Source organism: Pyrgilauda ruficollis, unplaced genomic scaffold, assembly GCF_017590135.1.
Source record: "Pyrgilauda ruficollis isolate IOZ18807 unplaced genomic scaffold, ASM1759013v1 scaffold15, whole genome shotgun sequence".
Lineage (NCBI taxonomy): Eukaryota > Metazoa > Chordata > Aves > Passeriformes > Passeridae > Pyrgilauda > Pyrgilauda ruficollis.
This window is the reverse complement of record NW_024513654.1, coordinates 757,318-779,503: the sequence shown is the minus strand read 5'-3', so window position 1 is coordinate 779,503 and position 22,186 is coordinate 757,318. Positions and strand designations below refer to the sequence as shown.

At 55.0% G+C, this 22,186-nt stretch overlaps 1 protein-coding gene across 1 annotated transcript in view; it reads right to left on the bottom strand.

The window, feature by feature from the left end:
• The window catches only part of TCERG1L (transcription elongation regulator 1 like), a 150,054-nt gene that overhangs the window by 5,761 nt on the left and 122,107 nt on the right, over positions 1-22,186 (bottom strand). The window contains exons 6-11 of the mRNA XM_041461114.1: positions 13,861-13,983; positions 9,535-9,629; positions 8,377-8,465; positions 6,623-6,780; positions 3,286-3,352; positions 1,920-2,055 (exon numbers count right to left, since the gene is read on the bottom strand). Of these exons, the coding sequence (XP_041317048.1) occupies positions 1,920-2,055; positions 3,286-3,352; positions 6,623-6,780; positions 8,377-8,465; positions 9,535-9,629; positions 13,861-13,983 (668 nt within the window). The remainder of the gene's footprint in view (positions 1-1,919; positions 2,056-3,285; positions 3,353-6,622; positions 6,781-8,376; positions 8,466-9,534; positions 9,630-13,860; positions 13,984-22,186) is intronic.

The following is a 22,186-nucleotide window of genomic DNA, read 5'->3' as shown; positions in this document are numbered from 1 at the left end:
GGTGTCTTCCACACTCTCCTGGACATCAGCTTTGTTCCCTGCACAAATCCCCCTCTGAGCTAAGGCTAATTAAGCTCAGATTAGTTCATCACATAATCATTCCAGCTGATGATTTTGTGCTTAGCAATTATTACACTGCACATTTGGCAAACATCACCTAAAATAACCTGGTGTTTCTGATTTCATTCCAGGTACACTGCACACACAAATCCCCCTCTCTCCCCAGGATTAAGAAGGGAGAACCTTGAGGAAAAACACTCCCTGGAATCCTTTCAGAAGCCTTGAGAGCAGCCAGCAGGGAGAAGACCTTCCTGGAAATGCTGGCTTAGAATGTGGATATTTTGATGCTGGGTGGGAGAGGAAGCCAGGAGGAACCTTAAATTTTCCTCTTCCTCTTAGAATTTTGTGGAAACTTTGAAACTTCCAGAAGAATATTCAGATTACATTCTGACAGAGGAAAACTCACCCCAGACTTCAGAATAAAGAGTGCCTGTGTCTTGGAGCTCCCCCAAACCCCCTCTATTTTTAAAATGCTACAATAAATATTCTTCTCTTGACATAATTTCTGTGGGAAGATGCAGAGCTCCACTGGCAAACTCCATCTGCTTCGAGCTCTTTGTGATTCCATCCAGCAACTCCTTCAGGAGGACAGGGCAAGGGATGGTCATTAAATAATCAGATTTAAATGGCATTAATGGTCTCCCTGTGCTTCAGCCACGCCAGGCAGCTGCTGCTGAGCTGGACAGTGGGAAGACATTCAGGGTAAAAGCAAAGTAACCTCTTCTCTCCCCATTTTTAAACATCAGTGAATCCAAACAGTGAATTTCCCAATTTTCTTTATTTTAGGAGCAAATCTTACATAGAAACACCTGAGAATCCTGCTCTAGAACACCCCTAATCCTTCCAAACACTGACTTATTGCCCCCCGAGTTCCAATCTGCCAGCAAAGTCTTCACCCAGGGCTCCTTCATGGCCCTTCTGCATTTCTGCAGCATAAATAACAAGCTGTATTAATAAAGCAGCTCTGGCGTGGGGATAATTCATTGCTGAGCTGCTGAAGCTCTAATTATCACCCTTTAAAGCCTGCTGATTGCTAGGATAAATTTTATAGGCTTTAGTGCCTGACAAGAGCCACCTTGGGCTGTATTTCCTACAGGAGTGACATTCCCTTTATGGGGTACACGTGGCAGTGTGGGGGAGGCAGAGAACCTGCACCCACTGCTCATTTCACACCTCCCTGTGCCCCTGAGCCCAAACCCAGAGCATTCCCTGTCCTCAGCTCAGCACAGCTGGAACCATCTCCAGAACATCCTTCCCCAAGGACCTGGATAAGCATTAATGGCTTTATGCTGCTAGGGGGTGGGGTCAGATGGGATTTGGGGCAGGAATTGTTCCCTGGCAGGGTGGGCAGGCCTGGCACAGGGTGCCCAGAGCAGCTGTGGCTGCCCCTGGATCCCTGGCAGTGCCCAAGGCCAGGCTGGACACTGGGGCTGGGAGCACCTGGGACAGGGGAAGGTGTCCCTGCCATGGCAGGGGGGGAATGGGTGGGGTTTGAGGTCCATTCCAACCCAAACCATTTATGATTCCACGATTTTGGATGGCCAGTCAGTGAAACTGGCTGCCCAGTGCTGGAATCCCTGCAGTTTGTGGTGATGGACACCCCAGAGCTGAGGACAGGGCAGTGCCCACAGCCCCACGTCCCTCTGAGCCCCTGCCCTGCTGGGAGAGCTGCTGCCTCTGCACATCCCTGGGGATGTGTCTGGAAAGGGTCCCAGTTCCCAGGGGCGGCAGTGGGGACACTGACAGTGTCACCAGCCCCAGGGCTCAGGGACAGGACCCCAGTGCTGATTCTGCCATGGCTGCGGGGCCAGGGCACGGCTGCAGGGGCCTGCAGAGTCCCAGGAAGGGCTGCTCCTTACCCCCCTCTCCAGCAGCATGTCCCTGAAGTGGGTGATCCTCTCCTCCAGGGGCGGTGAGACCCGCGGGGCCGAGCCTTCCTCCCCTGCCTGCTCCTCCTCAGCGCCAGCCGGGCCCGCAGCCTGGCACTCCTCTGTTCTGGACAGGGCAACACAGACGGGGGTCAGCCACGCTCACCTGCACGGGGGTTCATCCCTGGGCCCCTGAATCCTCCCTGGGACATCCCAGGAGCTCCCACGCTCACAGCTGGGCACCACACCTGGAGCTGGAGGGGCTGCAGCAGCTCCTGGAGGCGGGAGGGTCACTCGGGGCCACCAGAGGGATGTGACACCCAAACTCAATGTCCAGCAAAGTGACAGATTCATACAGCCCTTGCCAAGGAGGGGGACCTTAAAGGGGGCATTTTTTCATTACAAAAATCACAATAAAGGATCCAGTTCAGCACAGCTGTAATAATCCACTGAAGCCTCAGGTTTAGTTTTTCTATTTCACATTCTGAGCTTCTTCAGTGTGTGGGTCTGGGTTCACACCAGGGGATGGTGAGCTCTGTGCACAGAGCAGGGAGACAAAACAATTCCTGCTCCAGCTGGGCACCAAGGACAAATGATCCAAATCTCAGCCCAGGAGCACAAACCCCGTGGGCTGCAGAGAGAAAAACAAGCAGGATGGGAGTGCAGGGGCTGAGCTGGAATTGGACACTGAACTGCAATGTGCACATGGAGCAGAGCTGATCCCAGGGAGAGACCCCGGGAGCGCTCGTGCATTTTGGGACCATTTGGGTTCATCCTGGGTGCAGCCCTGGCTGGGCTCTTGTGCTGCCCAAGGTGGATCCATGGAGGAGATCCTTTGAATCAATCTCTGCTTTACTCTGTAACTCTGACCTGCCTCTGCTCTAGGTCTTTTGACTTCTCAAAGCTCCCCAGCACAAAGGCTGTGCCTGCCCTCTCAGAAGGACCTGGCACGGAGCTGGGCACTCTGCACAGCTCAGAGCTGCCTTTCCAGCTGTGCCTTCAGGAGAGGGTGAGGCACATGTGGGAATGAAGGTCAGCAACAGCAGCACCTGGGGCTGCTTCTGAGCCTGAGAGCAGGGAAAACCTGCTGCACTTGAGGGAGGGAAAGCTTTATCCAGTGCCTCTGGAATAACCCACAGCCTTGTCTGTAACCATTCGATAAAGGAAGAGTTCCCCAGACAAAACCAGGTGGTGTCCAGGGGAAACAGAGGCTGCAGAGAGTCCTGGCTCTGTGAGGACTGGACACCTGGAGAATGCTCCCATTGTTCACCCACACAGAACAAAAGTGCTTTAACTTGCCCTTCTTGTACCAGCCCTTCCCACCGTTAGACAGAGACATGGGAACTCTAGAACTTACTTATTTCTCTTGGTTTTGATGCTCAGATCGTCATTTTCATCCCCTGGACAAGAGCTAACACACTTGTCTGCTGAAAAGAAAGAAGTCATTATCAGATCTGAACGAGATAAATGGGGATACAAATTCCTCAGATTGACTTCTCTTCCCTGTCTCTGCTGCTCAGGTATTTCCTGGCTGTCACCTCCCACAGAGGGTTTTAGAAATAACAAGTATTTTATAAAATCCTCAGAATTGCCTTCATCCAAATGGAAGCAACAGCAATAAAGTGACCATTTCCAGTCAGCAAAATTCCTCATTTTTCATCCATGACATGATTGCTTTAAATCTTATTATTGTTTCACCTGATCCTCCCTCCTCCCTTCCCTTCAAAATGCAACTGAAGACATTCCTGCAAAGTCATTTCCCTGCTGGCAGCCTGAAGGATTCCCTGGAGGTAATTCTCCTGCCCCATTTCTCCCCCTGGGATCAGCCAGTCTCAGGCTGCTTTCCCAGGAATTCCAGCAGCACCTGGCAGGGCTGGGGAGATCCAAGAACCCCCAGGCTCCTGAGGCTGCAGAGCAGCTCCAAGGCCAGGTCACCCCCTGGTCAGGCCTGGACACAGGTCCTTGAGGGACTCAGAGCTTGGATTTTCAGGCACAGACAAGGGAAACAAATCTGAATTCTAAAACCTTTTTTGTTCACCTCTACCAAAGGAGCTGCAGCTCTCACCAAAACCCCAAAGGACACAGAAGTCCCAGCCCTGCTGTGCCTGCCCTGGAGGGTCCCCAGCACGTGGGCTGGCAAATATTTATGTGCTGGATCCAGGGATGGGCTTCAGACTCTTGGCTGAGTGCCAAAGGGCCCAAAATTCCTGTGGGAATTCAGTAAATGACATCAGCACTGGTTTCAGCAGGAGTTCTGCCAACTGTGTCCAGGGCCAGGCTGGGCACTGCGAGCACCTGGGACAGGGGAAGGTGTCCCTGCCATGGCTGGGGTGGCACTGGGTGGGATTTGAGGTCCCTCCCAGCCCAACCATTCCATGATTTGGTGACTCCATAATGCCCATTTCCTATTAATTAGCTGGAAAGTCCTCCTCAGCCCGAGCAGCCAGGCAGACCCTGAGCAGCTGAGGAAGAGATCTCAGCAGATCAATGCTCTGGAGCAGTGAGGAACAGATCTCAGCAGATCAATGCTCTGGAATAGCTGAGGAACAGATCTCAGCAGATCAATGCTCTGGGCCCTGCAGGAGCTGCCCCTGCTCCCCAGTCCATGGGATGGCCTCAGGGGACCCCATTAGGGAGCAGCCACATCAATCTCCTGGAACAAACACTTGGTGGAGGAGCAGTCACTATGAACCATTTCTCATTTATGCCCAAATTTAAAAAGCACTTGATCCTTCAGCAGAGACAACCCAGAGCGTCCCATGGAAAACTTTGCTTGAGATCTTTTTTTTTTAAAGATGTTTGATTTGAAAATTCTATTTAAATCTCAGCAGCAGCCACTCAGCTAAATAAATGTGGGAAGCATTGCTGGGAACACTCAGCTCGTTTGTGTTATTTATTTACTGGAGGTTACAAGCTAAGAAAAGAGGTAACAAATAATCCCCCTCACCTCAGAGCTAATCTATACTAATTATGAACTGCTCCAACCCTGAGCAACCACAGGGCCCAATTATAGCAGGGAGGATTAAGACTATCTAACAACAATGGAAGTCATGGCCATAAAAAACCAGGAGCATGAATCAAATCTTTGTGGTAGAGATAATAAATGGAAAGGATGGAGCACAGCAAAAAATAGATTTTTGAAGTGGCACCTATCAGGCCTGAGTTAAGACTCTTCTGTTAATTAATTACAGAGCAGGAACAATGATAGAGACCATAACAATGACCCTCAGCTTTGTGTCTGGCCATCCCTTGGCAGGAATTCACTGAGCTTGCAGCAGATCCTGCAATTAAAAGCCCTGTTTTTCTCCTGAAGAATGAATTTCAGCAGACAGGCTCTGGAGGAATTTCATCCACAGCTAAAGCTCTTCAAGCCACACACAAAAATTATACAGAAATGTATACACAAGCACCTGCTGTGGAAATTCAGAGAGAAAAATGGAATTACAGGCTGTGTCAGCTGGAGGACACAGAGAGCCCTCCTTGGAGCTGCTCTTCTGCTGACAGAGAAGCTGAAAATGGCTCACTTTTATCTCCCTGCAGGCACGGGGCTGGGGGTTCTGTGGGATTTGCAGGGGTTCTGTGGGGTTTGCAGGGGTTATTTGGGGGTTCTCAGGGGTTCTTTGGTGTTTGCAGAGGTTCATTGGGATTCGCAGTGGTTAGTTAGGGGTTTTCAGTGGTTATGTGGGTTTGCAGGGGTTCTTCGGGGTTTGCAGGGGTTCTGTGGGATTTGCAGGGGTTCATTGGGGTTTGCAGGGGTTCTGTGGGGTTTGCAGGGGCTCTTTGGGGTTTGCAGGGGCTCTTTGGGGTTTGCAGGGGCTCTTTGGGGTTTCTAACAGTTATTTGGGGTTTGCAGGGGTTCTTTGGTGTTTCTAACAGTTATTTGGGGTTTGCAGGGGTTGACTGGCAGCTGTCCCCCTGGACCAAAGCCAGTGCCCATCCCTGCTGCCCGGGGGGCACAGGGCAGGCCCTGCAGTGGCCTGGCAGTGCCACCAGCCCCATTCAGTTACAAAACACAGCACCTGGAAACAACCACAACAGTCCTGCTTCTTTCCCCCTTGACTTTTCTCCCTCCCCACTAAGGAATGAGCAGCAGCTGGAGGAGGTGACTGTTCTTTCACCACCAAAAACCAGAATATTCAAGAATCCCAGCAGCCAGCCAAGGCCAGGAGCAGTTCCAAGGACTGCCATGGCTGATGTCCCCAGCAAGGGACACCCCTCCAGAACGGGCAGTGTGGAGCCTCAGGAGCTGTGGCATGGGACACAGCAGCTCCCAGGAGCAGGGGAGCCTTTCCCCCAACCCTCCCTGCTGGGATTTCCCCCTGCACAGCTGGGCTGGGTGATCCTCAGTGCTTTGGGAGCAGGCAGTGATGGCAATGCCCACCCTGACCTCGGGCAGCGAAACACACGGTGCCCCCTGACAGGGACTGCACCAGCAGAGATCCAGCTCCTGCACCAGGCCACTGCTGCTTCTCTGCCAGTGAAACTGAGATTTTTGGACAAGGAGGAGGCCCAGTCCCCCAGCCCAGCATTCCAGGGAAAACAAGGAATTTGTGAGGAACATCGATTTTCCCTCCCTCGGGAATGCCCGCGGGCCACCTCTCTGTCTCCGGGTCTCACACCTCCAGGAGCACACCCAGCCCTGGCTCGGGGGCTCCCGCTGTTCAGGGAGAGGGAACAAGGCCAGGTTTGGTTACTTGCTGCAGCCTCCAGCTTGCGTTTGTGCGGGGGGTCCTCGAGCAGCCGCTTGATGTCCCCGCGGTGCCGCAGGTCCAGCGGCCGCTCCCACACCGACAGCTGCATGGTGGGGTTGAAGAAGAACACCCGGTCATCTCCAGTCCAGACCACACACCTGCTCCAAGCGACACACCAGCCTCAGAGCCCGGCCAGGGACCAGCAACGTGCCCACAGCGGGGCACCGCAGCCCTGGGACACCCAGGGACACCCCAAAGACATCCTGGGCACACCCTGGGACACCCCAGAGACACCCAGGGACACCCCAAAGACACCCTGGGACACCCCAGAGACACCCAGGGACACCCCAGAGACATCCTGGGCACACCCCAAAGACATCCTGGGCACACCCTGGGACACCCCAGAGACACCCAAAATCCTGGAGATGTACATCCTGAATTTATATAAACAAATGTAAATAAACAAAGAGAATTTCCATGCCAGGCACCTCCTGAATCCCAATGAGAGCTAAACCCCCCTGGCTGAGGCACGCACACTGCTGGGAGGAAAATGTGCCTGGCTCTGAAGCAAAAACACCCGGAAGGAACAAACCTTACAATTACAAGCTCTGATGCTTAATTGTTATTAAAAGCAGGGAGTAAAGCTGGGTTTAAAAGGGTCTGGTCCGGGTAAAGGACTGGAAATAGGAAGAGTGCTCCCTCACTGCAGGAGTTATAAAATAATCCAGCACACCCCGTGCAGGACAGGTAAGATCCCACAAAACTGGCTGTACAAACCCACGGGAGGTTTGGCATCCTGGATTCAGTGACATGCATGTGACAAATATCTTTAATCACCTTTCTAACTCATTATCTGTGTAATCCTACATAATATATAGCCCACATACTACAAATACTGCATGAATACTTCATGTTTCTTTCCCTGCACAATGGTTTGGATCACAAACCTCTGGCTCTCTCACATAAGAGGTTCTTTCTCAGAACTGGAATGATTTGGAAGAGTTCTGGGCTGTGGGAAGCTCTGTTCTCCCAGAAATCCTGAGCCCCTCCTGGAGAGCACCATGGGGATGGGCAGAAACAATCCAAAGCAAGGCTCCAGAAACACCCCAGGTCTCCCAGAAGGAAGGGGAAATCCAGGAATTCAGGCAAAGAGACAGCTGGGCTGGCAGGGTCAGATGGATCCCTGGGTGTGCCCAAAGCCAGGATGGATGGGGCTGGGAGCAAAGCTCCCATGGTGTCAGCCCCCAGGTATACACTAAATAAACTAAACCAGGTATAAACTAATTATTCTAGGGGTAAAGGGCATAAAAATCCCCCCATCAACCACTCAGGCCACAAAGTGCAGAAGGGTTTTTGTTTAAAAATGCCACGAGAGCTTGACCCAGCTGCTGCTGTCAGTGCTCAGGGCACGAGCCCCACGAGGCACAGCCTGTGTCAGACACCCCCTGCACCATGCAGGGCAGGCAGGGTCACCCAGTGCCACCAAGGAGCTGGGACAGGCAGGAGCTGGCCCTGGAAAGCAGCAGCATTTATTAAAAACTGGGCTGCTGTTCCCCTGTGCCCCAGCCCAGTGCCAGCCGAGCTGCCCTGCAGGTTTGGCTGCTGCTCCCTCCCTCACCCTCCTCAGGCCACGGGGCATGGAAAAGCTCTGCCAGGAGCTGCCAGCCACGCTGCTGAAGCCCCTGGCAGTGCTGTGCCAGCCCAGGGAGGCTCCTGGGGAGGGCTGGCACAGGGGAAGGGCCCTGGCAGCTGCTCACCACGGCGATCCTGGCACCGGGGCCGATGCCACGGGCTTGTTCCCGCTGGAAGCGCTGTCAGCCTGGCTCAGCAGCTTGAAGGAGTGATCCTGGGGACACAGAGGGATGAGTTAGCAAACAGAGCAGTGCCCAGAGCTGCTCCCGGGGTACAAATCCCCCTCAGCCTGCAGGGGGTCGCCCCGTGGCCAGAATTGCAGGAGAGGCTTTGTGGACAGCCAGCTGCCTCTGGAGCAGCCCAGAGAAATGGGGATTACAAAAACGCCTCCCCACTTAGAGCAGCACGCGGGAAAAAGCAGCCAAGCAGCTCTGTCCATGCCAGCAGCTCCCAGGGCACAGTGGGTGAGGGACAGCCCCGAGGGTGGCACCACCAGGACAGGACCCATCCTGGGAGTAGGGGGTGCTCCCCGGGGCTGGGGGGGCCTGTGCCAGCCCTGCTCCTTCCAGCAGCTCCTCTGGGACTGCTCAGGGACATCACCATGGCACGAGGGAGTGACTGTCCCCCAGCTGCTCCTCTGTCCCCAGCACACAACAGAAACATGTCTGGAGCTGCTGGAGGGAGTCCAGAGGAGGCACCAAATGATCCCAGGGCTGGATCCTCTCTGGGACACCTGGAGAGGAGCAGCTCCAGGGAGAGCTCAGAGCCCTGCCAGGGCCTGAAGGGGCTCCAGGAGAGCTGGAGAGGGACTGGGGACAGGGATGGAGAGACAGGACACAGAAAATGGCTCCCAGTGCCAGAGGGCAGGGCTGGATGGGATTTTGGAAATTGTTCCCTGGTAGGGTGGGCAGGCCTGGCACAGGGTGCCCAGAGCAGCTGTGGCTGCCCCTGGATCCCTGGCAGTGCCCAAGGTCAGGCTGGACACTGGGGCTGGAGCACCTGGGACAGGGGAAGGTGTCCCTGCCATGGCAGGGGTGGCACTGGGTGGCATTTGGGGTCCTTTCCCACCCAAAGTGCTCTGGAGCTCCATGGGGACCAAACCAGCCCTAAGTGTCCCCTGATCCCCTGACAGTGCCAGAGCTCTGCAAATCTCCAGGGTAAATGAAATCCATGGCTCTTTAAATTCCACAGCAGGGAAGGATCCTGAGTGTCCAGCCCAGCCCTGACCCAGACCTGTGCAGCTCAGGGCTCCCAGGGGCTCTGGAAGGGGCTCCAGGACACACCTTGTCACTGTCACTGCCCGTGGGGACACTCTTCCTCTCCGTGTGCAGGATCAGCGTCGGGGGGCAGGCGGCTCTGCTCGGGTCCTTGCCACGCTCTGTGAGGGAGAGGAGCTCTTTTAATCTGCATAAATCAACTCACAACCAGCCAAAGCTGCTGAAGAGCCCCAGACTGCCACTCGTCCCCTTCAGTCACACCCCTGTGCCCAGCGTGCATCTCCTCTCCAGAGCCCCCATTTCAGTGGGACACATCCCCAGGACACACCTCCAGGACGCATCCCCAGGGACACATCCCCTGGGACACACCTCCGGGACACATCCCCTGGGACACATCCCCTGGGACACACCTCCAGGACACACCTCCAGGGACGCATCCCCTGGGGCACATCCCCAGGGACACATCCCCAGGGACACATCCCCTGGGGCACATCCCCAGGACACATCTCCAGGGACACATCCCCAGGGACACGTCCCCCCTGGCTGGGCAGGGCTGGCTCATGGCTGGCCTCCAGGAGCTCGGGGGGGTTTTCCAAGCTGAAGCATTCCCGATTCTCTCCTCCCCCCTGGCATCCCCTGTTCCCAGCCCGCAGGTCCTGCCCTGCTTGGTACCCTCTGTGGGAGTGTCCAGGGAGTGCTGCATCGATTGCCACTGCACGCAGGAAATAACATTTCCCTCCTCTACAGAGGGCTGTCTCCATCCTGAAATCCCAAACCCTGAGCTGTCTGCTGCCTGCAGAACGTGTGTGATGGCAGAGGGGACAGCAGGGAAAGGCAGGCAGGCAGCAGGGGTGGGACAGAGCCAACATCCCAACAAAGGAGGGTGCACAGGAAGACGGTAAGAAATACGGGATTGTCTTAATTTGGGGGTTTTTGTCTGCTTGTCCTCTTCAAACACATATTGGGGGTCTGAGCTGAGGTGGGCTGGCCCATCCCTTCTGCAGCAGGGTGGACACGGTGTGTGACACCCCTCTGTACACCCCTCACTCCTGGGGGTGTCCCCTGTCCCCTCCCACGTGTCCCTGGCTGCCCCTGGGTGTCCCAGGCCAGGCTGGACACTGGGGCTGGGAGCCCAGGGGAAGGTGTCCCTGCCATGGCAGGGGTGGGATGGGATAAGGGGATGGGATCAATGGGATGGGCTGAGGGGACGGGAGTTCCAGCCCAAACCACTCTGGATCCATGGGGCAGATTCACCTCAAAATGCTACTCCAATTATTTCAAAATTCCTCTGGGTACAGAACAGACCCCCATTTGAGTCTGCTTCCCTCGGAATGTCTCAGAATAATACAACATGAAATCCATGGCATTTTGCTCAGAAGATGGCTTTATGGGAGCAAAAAAGAAGATTTACAAACCAGAGCCATTAATTTCCACATTAAAGGAGCCAGGAGCAGGGAGCTGCTGATACACATCAAAAAGGGCTCAAAATTCATCTTCCCTCCCTGGATATCTGGTAATTGGGAATCAAAGCCTTCCCAGGCACTTTGGTGCTCTGGACACAGGAGGTGACACTGGTGCAAGTGCCCCCTCCTGCTGGGAGGGGAAGGACAGCCCTGAGCAAGGCCTGGCACAGAGGGTGACACAGAGCCACTGCCAGGCACAGAGCAGTGCCCCAGGGAGCCCTGAGAGGGCACAAGCAATGGCCAGGGTGACAGTGGTGCTTCTACACTCACCATTGATTTGAAAGCAGCCATGCATTTCATCCCTGTGAAATACAGGGTGAATCTCATCCCACAGGCACGTGGGCTCCAGGGACAGGAAACATTCCCTGCCTTTGGAAGCTCTGATACAGATCATGGCATGGGTTGGGTGGGAAGGGACCCCAAATCCCACCCATTCCACCCCTGCCATGGCAGGGACACCTTCCCCTGTCCCAGGTGCTCCAGCCCCAGTGTCCAGCCTGGCCTTGGGCACTGCCAGGGATCCAGGGGCAGCCACAGCTGCTCTGGGCACCCTGTGCCAGGGCTGACCTTGCCAGGCAGGAATTCACAGATGTCAGCTGCAGATGGAAACTGAAACAGGAGCAGACCCAAAGCACAGAGCTCTGGGTTGTGCAAAGGCAAGTCCAACCCAGAGCAATTGCCTTGGTCACTGCTCAGTGAGGATGAGGATGAGGCTCAGAGCAGGGAGGTGCTGCTGTGGGCACAGAGCCCCTCTGCTCCTGAGGGGACACTGCTGCAGCACCCAGGCAGCCTCTGCACCCTCCTGGGACATCTCCCTCTCGTTTTGCTGCAGCACCCAGGCAGCCTCTGCTCCCTCCTGGGACATCTCCCTCTCGTTTCCCTCCTGGGACATCTCCCTCTCGTTTCCCTCCTGGGACATCTCCCTCTCCTTTCTCTCCTGGGACATCTCCCTCACCTTTCTCTCCTGGGAATCTCCCTCTCCTTTCCCCCTGGAAAGCTCCCTCCCAGCACAGCCAAGGCCCAGGGAGCCTCCTGGGTGCTGCAGCCATGGTGAGCTCTGCAGCAGGCAGCTCCTCGGGCATTCCCGTGTGGAACACGCTGCTACAGCACTCTGGGCATTGGCAATGAGAAAAGAGGATGAGAATAAAAAAAATTTAAAAAATAAAAAAAGAAACAGCAACCAACCAGTAAAATGAAATAACAAAGGGAAGCCCTGAAGGCTGTGCACAGCAGGAGCCGTTCAGTTTGACACCTGCAGTTGAACACTGAGTGTTTGCCCGCAGTGCAAGGGAAAGAGGAAAACAATCCGAGGTTGTTCCTCCCTCCCCAGGCTCGGGGATCCCCCTGGAGTGGGGCTGGCCATGCCAGGGAGGAGCCCCAGGATCTCCTGCTTCCCAAGGGAACCCCAGTCAGTGTTCCCCATCCCTGGAGACCTCCCCTCCTGTGCCCACGCTGGGAGGGACCAGCACCAGGTGCTCACAGGGCACACCTTCACTCTTTGCTCGTTCATTAACCTCTCCCCCATCCTCAGTGCTCAAACTGAGCTGCAGCCTGGCAGCGCAGCCAGCATGAGACATTTCCAACTCCTTTTTCACCCCAAAGTCAGCAGCACAGCTAGAACTGGTGAGTTCTGCTCGTGCTGGAGGATGAGGGGAGATGGAGATAAAGGCTCCTGATTAAAGAGGCTTCTCACCAGCACAGGGACATGAATAATTCACAGCATGGCAAGCAAAGGTGAAGCTGCAAAACTGCCTTGGGTATAGCACAGAGGATGTTGGGTGTGATCACAAACATCTCACATCTCGTTAAAAGCAGAATTAGAGAGGAAGGGGAAGAGGGAAGATGGATTCATGCCATGAGGAGCTGTGGACAAGGCACAGTCAAAATTTGTTTCGTAAAAATATGCAGAGACCAAACCTGCATTAATCTCAAAAAAGTTTAACAGTTTGACTCTTAAGTGCTCCCAAGGACTGGATTTATTAAGTACACACATCCCACACTGTGGGGTTTATCCTCCCCCAGCATCTCCACAGGCCAGCTCTGTCTGTCCCCACAACCTCATGGCTCTGGTGTTTGAGATCAGCCCAAAACCTTCCCTGACTGATCCCCAGCTCCTCCTCTGCTGGCTTTTACTCAATCCAAGTGTGGGATCCCAGCTCTGCTCCCACCAGGCAGGTCCTGCCCCAATCCAGGCATACAGCTCCTTCCTGCCCACGCTGCTTTCCCCTTTAATTCTTTCTTTGCTGCTCTGAGCACTCCTGCTGTGCCCTCCAAGTGCTTCTTTCCCCTCTCAGAACAAATCTCTTTGAGCTGAGCTTTTCTCCCCCTCCATCAAACAGTGTCCACCCTCCCTGTCATTGTTCAGGGGATTTGGAGGGGGAACAGGAGAGGAACCCAGACAAATTCTGTGCTGGGGTGGAGCTCAGGGACAAACTCATTCCATGGCTGGATTTCCCAGGGACACAGCCACCCTGCCCAAGAGCTGCTCTTTGCCACTGCCCTGGAAATCATGAACCACAGCCTGCTTTGGGTTGGGAGGGACCTTAAAGCCCATCCAGTCCCACCCTTGCACTGTCCCAGAACGCTCCAAGTCCTGCCCAGCCTGGCCCTGGACCCTGGCAGGGCTGGGGCAGCCACAGCTCCCCTGGTGTGGAGGTCAGGGGTTATATCTGAACTGATCCCTAGGGATTCCTGATAAACACCTTTTTTCCCCCAGAACAGGTCTGGGAAGGTGCCCTCAGGGCCCCGTGGTGCCTCCAAGGTGACAGTGGCAGCCCCTCCTGGGCAGAGTGGCCCAGGTCAGGAAGCAGCAGCCCAGCAGAGCCCCAGCACACCTGGGGGTCCCACTCCTGCAGGACAGGGCTCAGCCTGGCTGCAAGGACACAGAGCGTGGCATCCCTGCCCTTCCAGCCACGGGGACAGCACCCACCTGCTCGTGCCTGCTCCAGCAGGTTGGTGGCCATGAGGGTGACGGGCGCGGCCAGGGCGGTGACACGGGTGACCTGTGCTGGCACCAGGGGCCCCACGGCACTGTCCAGCCTGGAGGCAGAACCTGCGAGCAGACATAAGGGCAGAGGGGAATTTTCCCTGGTAAATAACAATTCCCTTTAAAACCCTCAGCCTTTGTGCCCTGGAGGCCGTGGGCAGCGCTGAGCACCCGCTGGGTGCTGCTCTGGCAGCTGCTCCTGGCCATCTCAGGGAGCTTTTCCAGCCTCAGTGACTCAGGAACTCATCTGCTGAGCACATCTCCTGCCCCCACTGCAGGGTTAAAACAAGGTTTGTGTTCAGCTCGATTCCTGGCCACGATGCCCACGGATCTTCAGCCAATAAACAGCGCCAGAAATTTAAAATTAATGAACGTGTGGCCCTCAAAGTAAGAATTTGCCAGGATAGATCAATGCCCTCCCAGCAGGTCACAGCAGGATCAGTGTTCTCATTTTAAAAAACACTCCTCTGGTTTCCACTGCTACTCATCGCAACTTCTTGGTGTCCCACTCTATCCATGGGAAATTATTTTGCCAATACTTTAAAAGTGCAACTTTATCCAGGGCCTCACAGTCTGCTGGGCGAGGCCCAAAGCAGAAACTCTGGTTTGCTCACGTGCATCATTCATGAGGAACCAGTAACCCAGGGCTGCTGCTGGAAGCTGGCCAGTTAAACCAGGCTCCCCAGTCCTGCAGAAGAATTCCTGCCTGCTGCCATAGCTGAGGTCCAGCCTGGAGCACTCATTCCCAATGAACTGGGAAGTTTTTCAGGAGCTGAGCCACACAAGAGCCCCCCAAGCCCATCCCCTGGCAGGGCAGAGCCAGGGGTCCCAGCAGCAGTGCCCAGGTCCCATTTCCCAGCCACCACTGCCGGTGCCATTGGTTGTATATTCACAGCTGTACATCCCATCCCTGCTTCAAGGCAGACTGGGAATATCACAGTTCCCAGCACAGTCCAAGCTGCAGGATTTCCTGTAGCTCCTTTCACCAGCCACTCATGGGCCATCAAACAGCTCCCATCCCAGCTTGGCACATTCTGGAATAAGATGGATCACTTCTGAAACCTTCAGTCTGTTACAAAAGCCCACTCACACACTCTGAACGCTCTCATGGATCTGTGTTCCCACAATTGCAGGTGCCACAGCACAATATTCCAACACAGAACATGGAATCCCAGCCTGGTGTGGGCTGGAGGGACCTCAAAGCCCACCCAGTGCCACTCCTGCCATGGCAGGGACACCTTCCCCTGTCCCAGGCTGCTCCAAGCCCCATCCTTGGGTTCTATGAATTCTCTACACCCAAAACTGGAATGATTTCCATAACTTGCATGATTATCCCCTGCAATTCCAGCAGCACTGGAGACGAGCTCTGCTCGCTCCCCACCTCGGCTTCTGCCGCCTCTCGAACGTGACATGCCATTATATAATTTCAGCTGCTTCTTTCTGTTGATTTATTACCCAATCCAGGAACAATATCAGTGCATCTTTTGATGTGATGGAAGCAATTATCCCACGGCTTCCATCCGCACCAGAGTCAAGTAGATATAAATATATATTTATATACACATATATATGCATTTCATACATGCAGATGGAGTTCAACTGCTTATTTTAATTATAACTGCTGCTCCCCAAATAAGCTGGAATGATTTAAGGCAATCTTAACCTTTAAGGAATAAATATTTATGCTTTGGAGCTCTTTGTGCTCATGAAGAGCAGTCTTTGCAATGGATGGCTTTGGAATACAAATACAGCCTGATGGAGTTGAATGTCACAACGCAATCTCAGCCTCTGCTCTGAACTGAACATAACCTGGGCTGGAATTACACCTGAGTGTGAGCCCACACTCCATGCTTTATGATTACATTTAGGCCAATTTTACTCTAAAACAATCCTGAGGAGGGGGAGGGAGGAGGAAAGTGTTCCTGTGAAGTTTTGGGTGCTTGCAGAGCCAGGGCAGGCTGATGAGCCAGAGGTGCCTCTGGAGAACATCTGCCCATTCCTGGGATCCTTTCAGCCTTTTCAGCACCTTCACACACAGCCACCCCTCTTCCATGGGCTGCAGCAGGACAGGGAGCCAGGGCAGAGGGGAAGGAGGTGACATGGACAAGGTGAGCAGGGACAGGAGGAGGTGACACAGACAAGGTGAGCAGGGACAGGAGGAGGTGACACAGACAAGGTGAGTAGGGACAGGAGGAGGTGACACGGACAAGGTGAGTAGGGACAGGAGGAGGTGACATGGACAAGGTGAGCAGGGACAGGAGGAGGTGACATGGACAAGGGGAGCAGGGACAGGAGGAGGTGACATGGACAAGGGGAGCAGGGACAGGAGGAGGTGACACAGACAAGGTGAGCAGGGACAGGAAGAGGTGACACAGACAAGGTGACAGGAACAGGAGGGGGTGGGAAGGAGGGCAGGCTGCTCCATGCCCAACACAGATTTATCCCCCGGTCTCTCCGGTGCCTGCCCTGTTTGCCAGCCCATCCCTGGCCATGGCTGGCACTGAGCTCCTGGCACTGACACAGCTGAGATCCTCCCCAGCCCCTCCCTGGGCATCACTGGCACTGATCTCCAGGCAGTGACACGGCTGAGATCCTCCCTGGGCATCACTGGCACTGACACAGCTGAGATCCTCCCCAGCCCTCCCTGGGCACCACTGGCACTGACACAGCTGAGATCCTCCCCAGCCCCTGAGGAGGGGGAGGGAGGAGGAAAGTGTTCCTGTGAAGTTTTGGGTGCTTGCAGAGCCAGGGCAGGCTGATGAGCCAGAGGTGCCTCTGGAGAACATCTGCCCATTCCTGGGATCCCTTCAGCCTTTTCAGCACCTTCACACACAGCCACCCCTCTTCCATGGGCTGCAGCAGGACAGGGGGCCAGGGCAGAGGGGAAGGAGGTGACATGGACAAGGTGAGCAGGGACAGGAGGAGGTGACATGGACAAGGTGAGCAGGGACAGGAGGAGGTGACATGGACAAGGGGAGCAGGGACAGGAGGAGGTGACACAGACAAGGTGAGCAGGGACAGGAAGAGGTGACACAGACAAGGTGACAGGAACAGGAGGGGGTGGGAAGGAGGGCAGGCTGCTCCATGCCCAACACAGATTTATCCCCCGGTCTCTCCGGCGCCTGCCCTGTTTGCCAGCCCATCCCTGGCCATGGCTGGCACTGAGCTCCAGGCACTGACACAGCTGAGATCCTCCCCAGCCCATCCCTGGGCACCACTGGCACTGACACAGCTGAGATCCTCCCCAGCCCTCCCTGGGCACCAGTGGCACTGAGCTCCTGGCAGTGACACAGCTGAGATCCTCCCCAGCCCTCCCTGGGCACCAGTGGCACTGAGCTCCTGGCAGTGGCTGTCAGGTTCGGCGCTGGGCCCTTCCCCAGCCCGTGGGATGTGCAGAGTGCCTGCAGCAGGAGCCAGCATTCCCTGCCCGGTGCTGCAGGGAGAGCACAGCTCCTCACACCAGCAGTGCCAGCATTTCCCACCCTCCCGTTGCCTGGGAGCTGGGCTTGAGCGAGAGGAAGAAGCAGGGCAGAGTTCAGAGCTGCTGCTGGAGAGGAGAAGAGCCCTGAGCACTGAGATGAGGCTGAAGCATCAGCACAGAGCCCTGGCCGAGGTGAGGCAGGCCCACAAAGCCCACCAGCCCATCCCTGGGCACCACTGGCACTGACACAGCTGAGATCCTCCCCAGCCCTCCCTGGGCACCAGTGGCACTGAGCTCCTGGCAGTGACACAGCTGAGATCCTCCCCAGCCCTCCCTGGGCACCAGTGGCACTGAGCTCCTGGCAGTGGCTGTCAGGTTCGGCGCTGGGCCCTTCCCCAGCCCGTGGGATGTGCAGAGTGCCTGCAGCAGGAGCCAGCATTCCCTGCCCGGTGCTGCAGGGAGAGCACAGCTCCTCACACCAGCAGTGCCAGCATTTCCCACCCTCCCGTTGCCTGGGAGCTGGGCTTGAGCGAGAGGAAGAAGCAGGGCAGAGTTCAGAGCTGCTGCTGGAGAGGAGAAGAGCCCTGAGCACTGAGATGAGGCTGAAGCATCAGCACAGAGCCCTGGCCGAGGTGAGGCAGGCCCACAAAGCCCAGCCTGGCGTGCTGAGGGATGTTCCAGGCAGAGCAGAACGGGCTGCAGGGAGGGCTGGGGAGGGGGATCAGGATAAATCCATATCTCATCCAATTCTGGCATATCTGGAACATCACAGGGGAGGAGCTGGCCCACTCCCAGCCCCACGGTGGGGACAGCAGCCCAGCTGGGATCAGGAAATGCCACAGTCACTACAGTTGGAATGGACCTTCAAGACTATCAAGTCCAGCCAGCAGCACCACCATGGTCACCATTAAGCCACGTCCCCAGGTGCCACATCCACTCTGAAATCCCTGGGGACTCCACCATTCCCTGTTCCAGTGCTTTACAGCCCTTCCATGAAAACCTCCCCTAATTTCTGCTCTAAGCTGCCCTGCTGTGGCTGCCTGCCCTTGAGGAGCCCCCAGCGCCCACCCTGCTGTACCCCACTGTCCCCAGGCACAGGCAGGAGGAGTTTGTGACATCCTGGGGCATCACCAGGCAGGCTAATGGGAAGGAGCAGGGAAATCAGTAATTGCAGCCACTGTCTGACAGGCAGGCCCAGAAATGCACCCAGTCATTTTTATTAGAGCTGCTCTCACCTCCTGACCCCAGAAGGTGCTGGAGATCAGGGCCCAGGGACTTGCTTCATTTAGAAGCACAGTCCATCCTGATGAGATAATATGGGGCAGTCCTGCCTATCTGCAAAGGACAAGAGAATACTCTTTGCTTGAAAAAAAAGGAGGAATTGAGCAGCAATTAAAAAAAATCGACTTTTTCCCAAGCAGGCAGCATCCTCCAGCTCCATGCAGCCCCTCAGCTCTGCTCCCCCTTCCCCTCAAGGACACACCACGCTGCTGCTCAAGGCAGCTCCTGCTGGGGAAACACGAGGCTGCCCAGGAGCCACCTCTGAGAAATTTCCCTTCCTTCCTCTGCTCCTTTGTAAGGCCCAGACACGTTCATTAAAAACATTCAGCACTTTCTGAATGTGATTATGCCCTTCCCTGTGCCTCAGCCCTGGGAACGTGTGGTGTTTCCTGAGCAGCAGCTGCCCTTGGCTGCCTGCACAGGCACAGGGCTGCTGGGGAGAACACCCCAGCACAGCTGGCACAGCTGGCTCAGCACAGCTGCCCTGCCCCAAGCTCAGCCCCAGGGTGAGCTGGAGCTCCCTGGGTGATGGAGAGAGCCCCCAGCCCCTGCAGTGCTTTGGGAGCCCACAGCCACCCAAGTGGGGCTGGGAATGGCCATCCCTGCTTGCCCTTTGTGCTGCAGCCAGCCCAGGGGCCACAGGGCACCGGGGATGGATGGCACGGCTCTGCCCCTCAGTCCCAGCTGGGAACAGAAACTGCAAACCCAGCAGCCAGGGGCACACAGGGCTGGGCTGGGAGAGAGGGACACAGCAGGCACACACAGAGCACACACACAACCCCGGGGTGCCAGGCTGCTGTGGGCTGCAGGGACCCTAAATCCCACCCAGGGACACCTCCCACTGTCCCAGGTGCTGCCAGTCCCAGTGTCCAACCTGGCTTGGGGAGTCCCCGTACAGGCCAGGGGCCACTTCCATCAGCAGTGAGGGAAAAGGAGAATTTTATAAATGAGACTCTTCTGCTCTCCTACCCAGTCAGAAGCAACCCTCGAAATCAGCATCCCTGGTTTTGGCAGAACGACCCAAACTGCTTTGCTCTCCTTCATCCACCTGTGCTTTATGTTTGTTTGGGTTTTCCCATCTTCAAATTGAAAAAAGGATACTGAAATTTCTGCTGAAGAGCTCCTTTTCTGCTGCAGTGGCAGTGACAAAAAGAATCCACTCATGACCTGGAGGGGAGCACAGAAGAATGACAAAGAGCTGGAAGGTGAGGGGTGACAGCAGCAGGGATGTTTGGCAGGGCAGAGCAGGCATGGCACAGCCTGGCACTGGCACAGGGCACTCGAGGCCATCACAGGGACTGGGAGAAGCAGGATTTTGGCACAGAAATGCCTTGGGTTTTTTTTAGCTTAAAATTGATGGTATAGAATCCAAGTCACCCCATTGGATTCCATCAGATGAATAAACTGCCCTGGAAGGAGCTCAGAAAATGAGTGAAGGGTCTTCTGACTCTGGTAAAATGAAAAATAAAAGCATGAGGCACAGAAGTACAGCTGGAGTGAGATTTATGCACAGATAAATCAGTGTGCAGCAGAACACCAATATGGAGAGACATCACCAGTGTGTTCCATGGGATGCTTCCCACCCTGGCAGTGCCCAAGGCCAGGCTGGGCAGGGCTGGGGCAGCAGGAGCTGTCCCTGCCGTAGCACTGGGTGGGATTTAACCCATCCCAACCCATTCCATGTCTGGATCTCCAGCAGATCCCAACCCCTGCTGGCCCCAGCCCGACCCCAGCCCTCCCCAGCAGAGCAGGAGCTGCACTTTTGTTTCTGCAGGATCATTTGGAGCTTTCATTTCAATATGCACTGCCATAACCACTTCAGGAACTGGTGAATGCTGGAGTAAATTGCTTATTGGAGCGGGAAGGGAATAAAGTCAGCAAGAATTCCTGAAAATCTGCAGAGTCAGGCCTAAGTGGCAATGAGCACCTTCTGCAGTGAGCTGTGCTGAGGAACATTTCCCTCTCCAATTTCTCCTCCTTTAACAACCTGGTTTTTTGCAATTTCCACCAAATGAGCAGCAAAACGAGGGAAGGCACAGCGGCTTCAAAAGCAAAGTGAAATCAAAATCCATCAACCCCCCCAAAAGCTGGAGTGTCACATTCAGCCATTTCTTACAGGCCTGTCCTGTACTACTGGTGTTTGAAATATCCCCTGTGAAAACCAGCCAGGGCAACGCTCCTCCCTGAGGGAGGGGGACATTGCAGGGGGTGGGACAGGATGACCTTTGAAGGACCCCTCAAAACCAAATTATTCTGTGATTCCATGAGAGTGACAGCACCAGCAGAGCCTCACACCCCAAACCTGCTGGGTTCAGGGGCATGAAATCTCCCCCAAGCCCTGTGAAGTGTCCCTGTGAAGGGACAATCCTGGGAAGCCCCAGCTCTGATCACCCCTCAAAGCCCTGCTGCAGCACTTGGGACACCTGGGGAGTCCCAGTTTAAAAATTCCTCAGAGGAATCATTTCAGACAGGGTTTATCATCCCCATTTCCTCTCTTTTGGGGGAAATGATTGCTCAAGGCCCTGTGCCCATCCCAGCAAAGCCCTTGCCCAGCCCTGACCTCCTCTGGTGCTGCCCTTGTGATCCCAGGCAGGAATTCCCCACTTTGTGCCAAATCCCAACATTGGCTTTAACTGGAAAAAAAAGTTCAAACTGAAACAAGAAGTCTGTGAGCAGCAGAAGCGAACAGAAAGCATTCCCCAACTTTTAATGAGATTTCTCATCACAGGAGCTGTAAGAGCAGGACTCACCATGACAGAATTGAACCCGACACATTTAATAACAAAAAGAGCAGGATTATTAAACCCCATTCAAGCCTTGCTTAGAAAAGCAAATGATGCAAATCCTCACAGGCTCAGCTCGTGTCCCTGGGTGACTGCTGAGCTGAGCCCTGCTCCAGACCCTGCTGGGCTCAGATCCTCAGCTTCAGGCTGGAAATACAACTCCTGCTGGAGGCTTTCCCTCCCTTCTGTTCTGGAGGAGGAGCAGTCAGGGAGTGCTTGGACAGGGCTCTCAAGCATTGCTGGCTGCCTGTGCCAGGCCAGGAGCTGGGCTGGACCCTTGGGGGTCCCCTCCAGCTCAGGATGTGCTGTGACCCCAGGGTGAAACTCACCTTTTCTTACTTATTTCTGACTGCCCTGATATGGAGCTGAGCTGTGAGACCCCTCCTGCTCTGCCCAGGCAAAGCAGAGCCCCAGGGATGGCTTCTCCTGAGCTTGTTTTGTGCCAAGAGGGACTGGACAGCAAAAGGCACCAGAATTTATACTGGGAGCACAAATCATTCCTTTAGGGACACTTCTGGCATTATCTGGAATTATGACAAGGTGCTCTGAGTTACTGAGCTGCTCTGGCAAGGTGGGAATGGCACTCCTGCAAAGGGATCCATCACTTCCCAGGACAAACCAATTATCACCCTTTACCTGTCTCAGATCTGCTGCTCCTCTTGCACCAATGCCTCTCTACTGAACATTCCCCTGCTTTTCAAAATTCTGCACTGAGGTTGAGGAACCGAGCTGGCTTTACTCATTAAAAAGAAGTCTTGGCAGAACTGTGTCCAAAAATGAGACA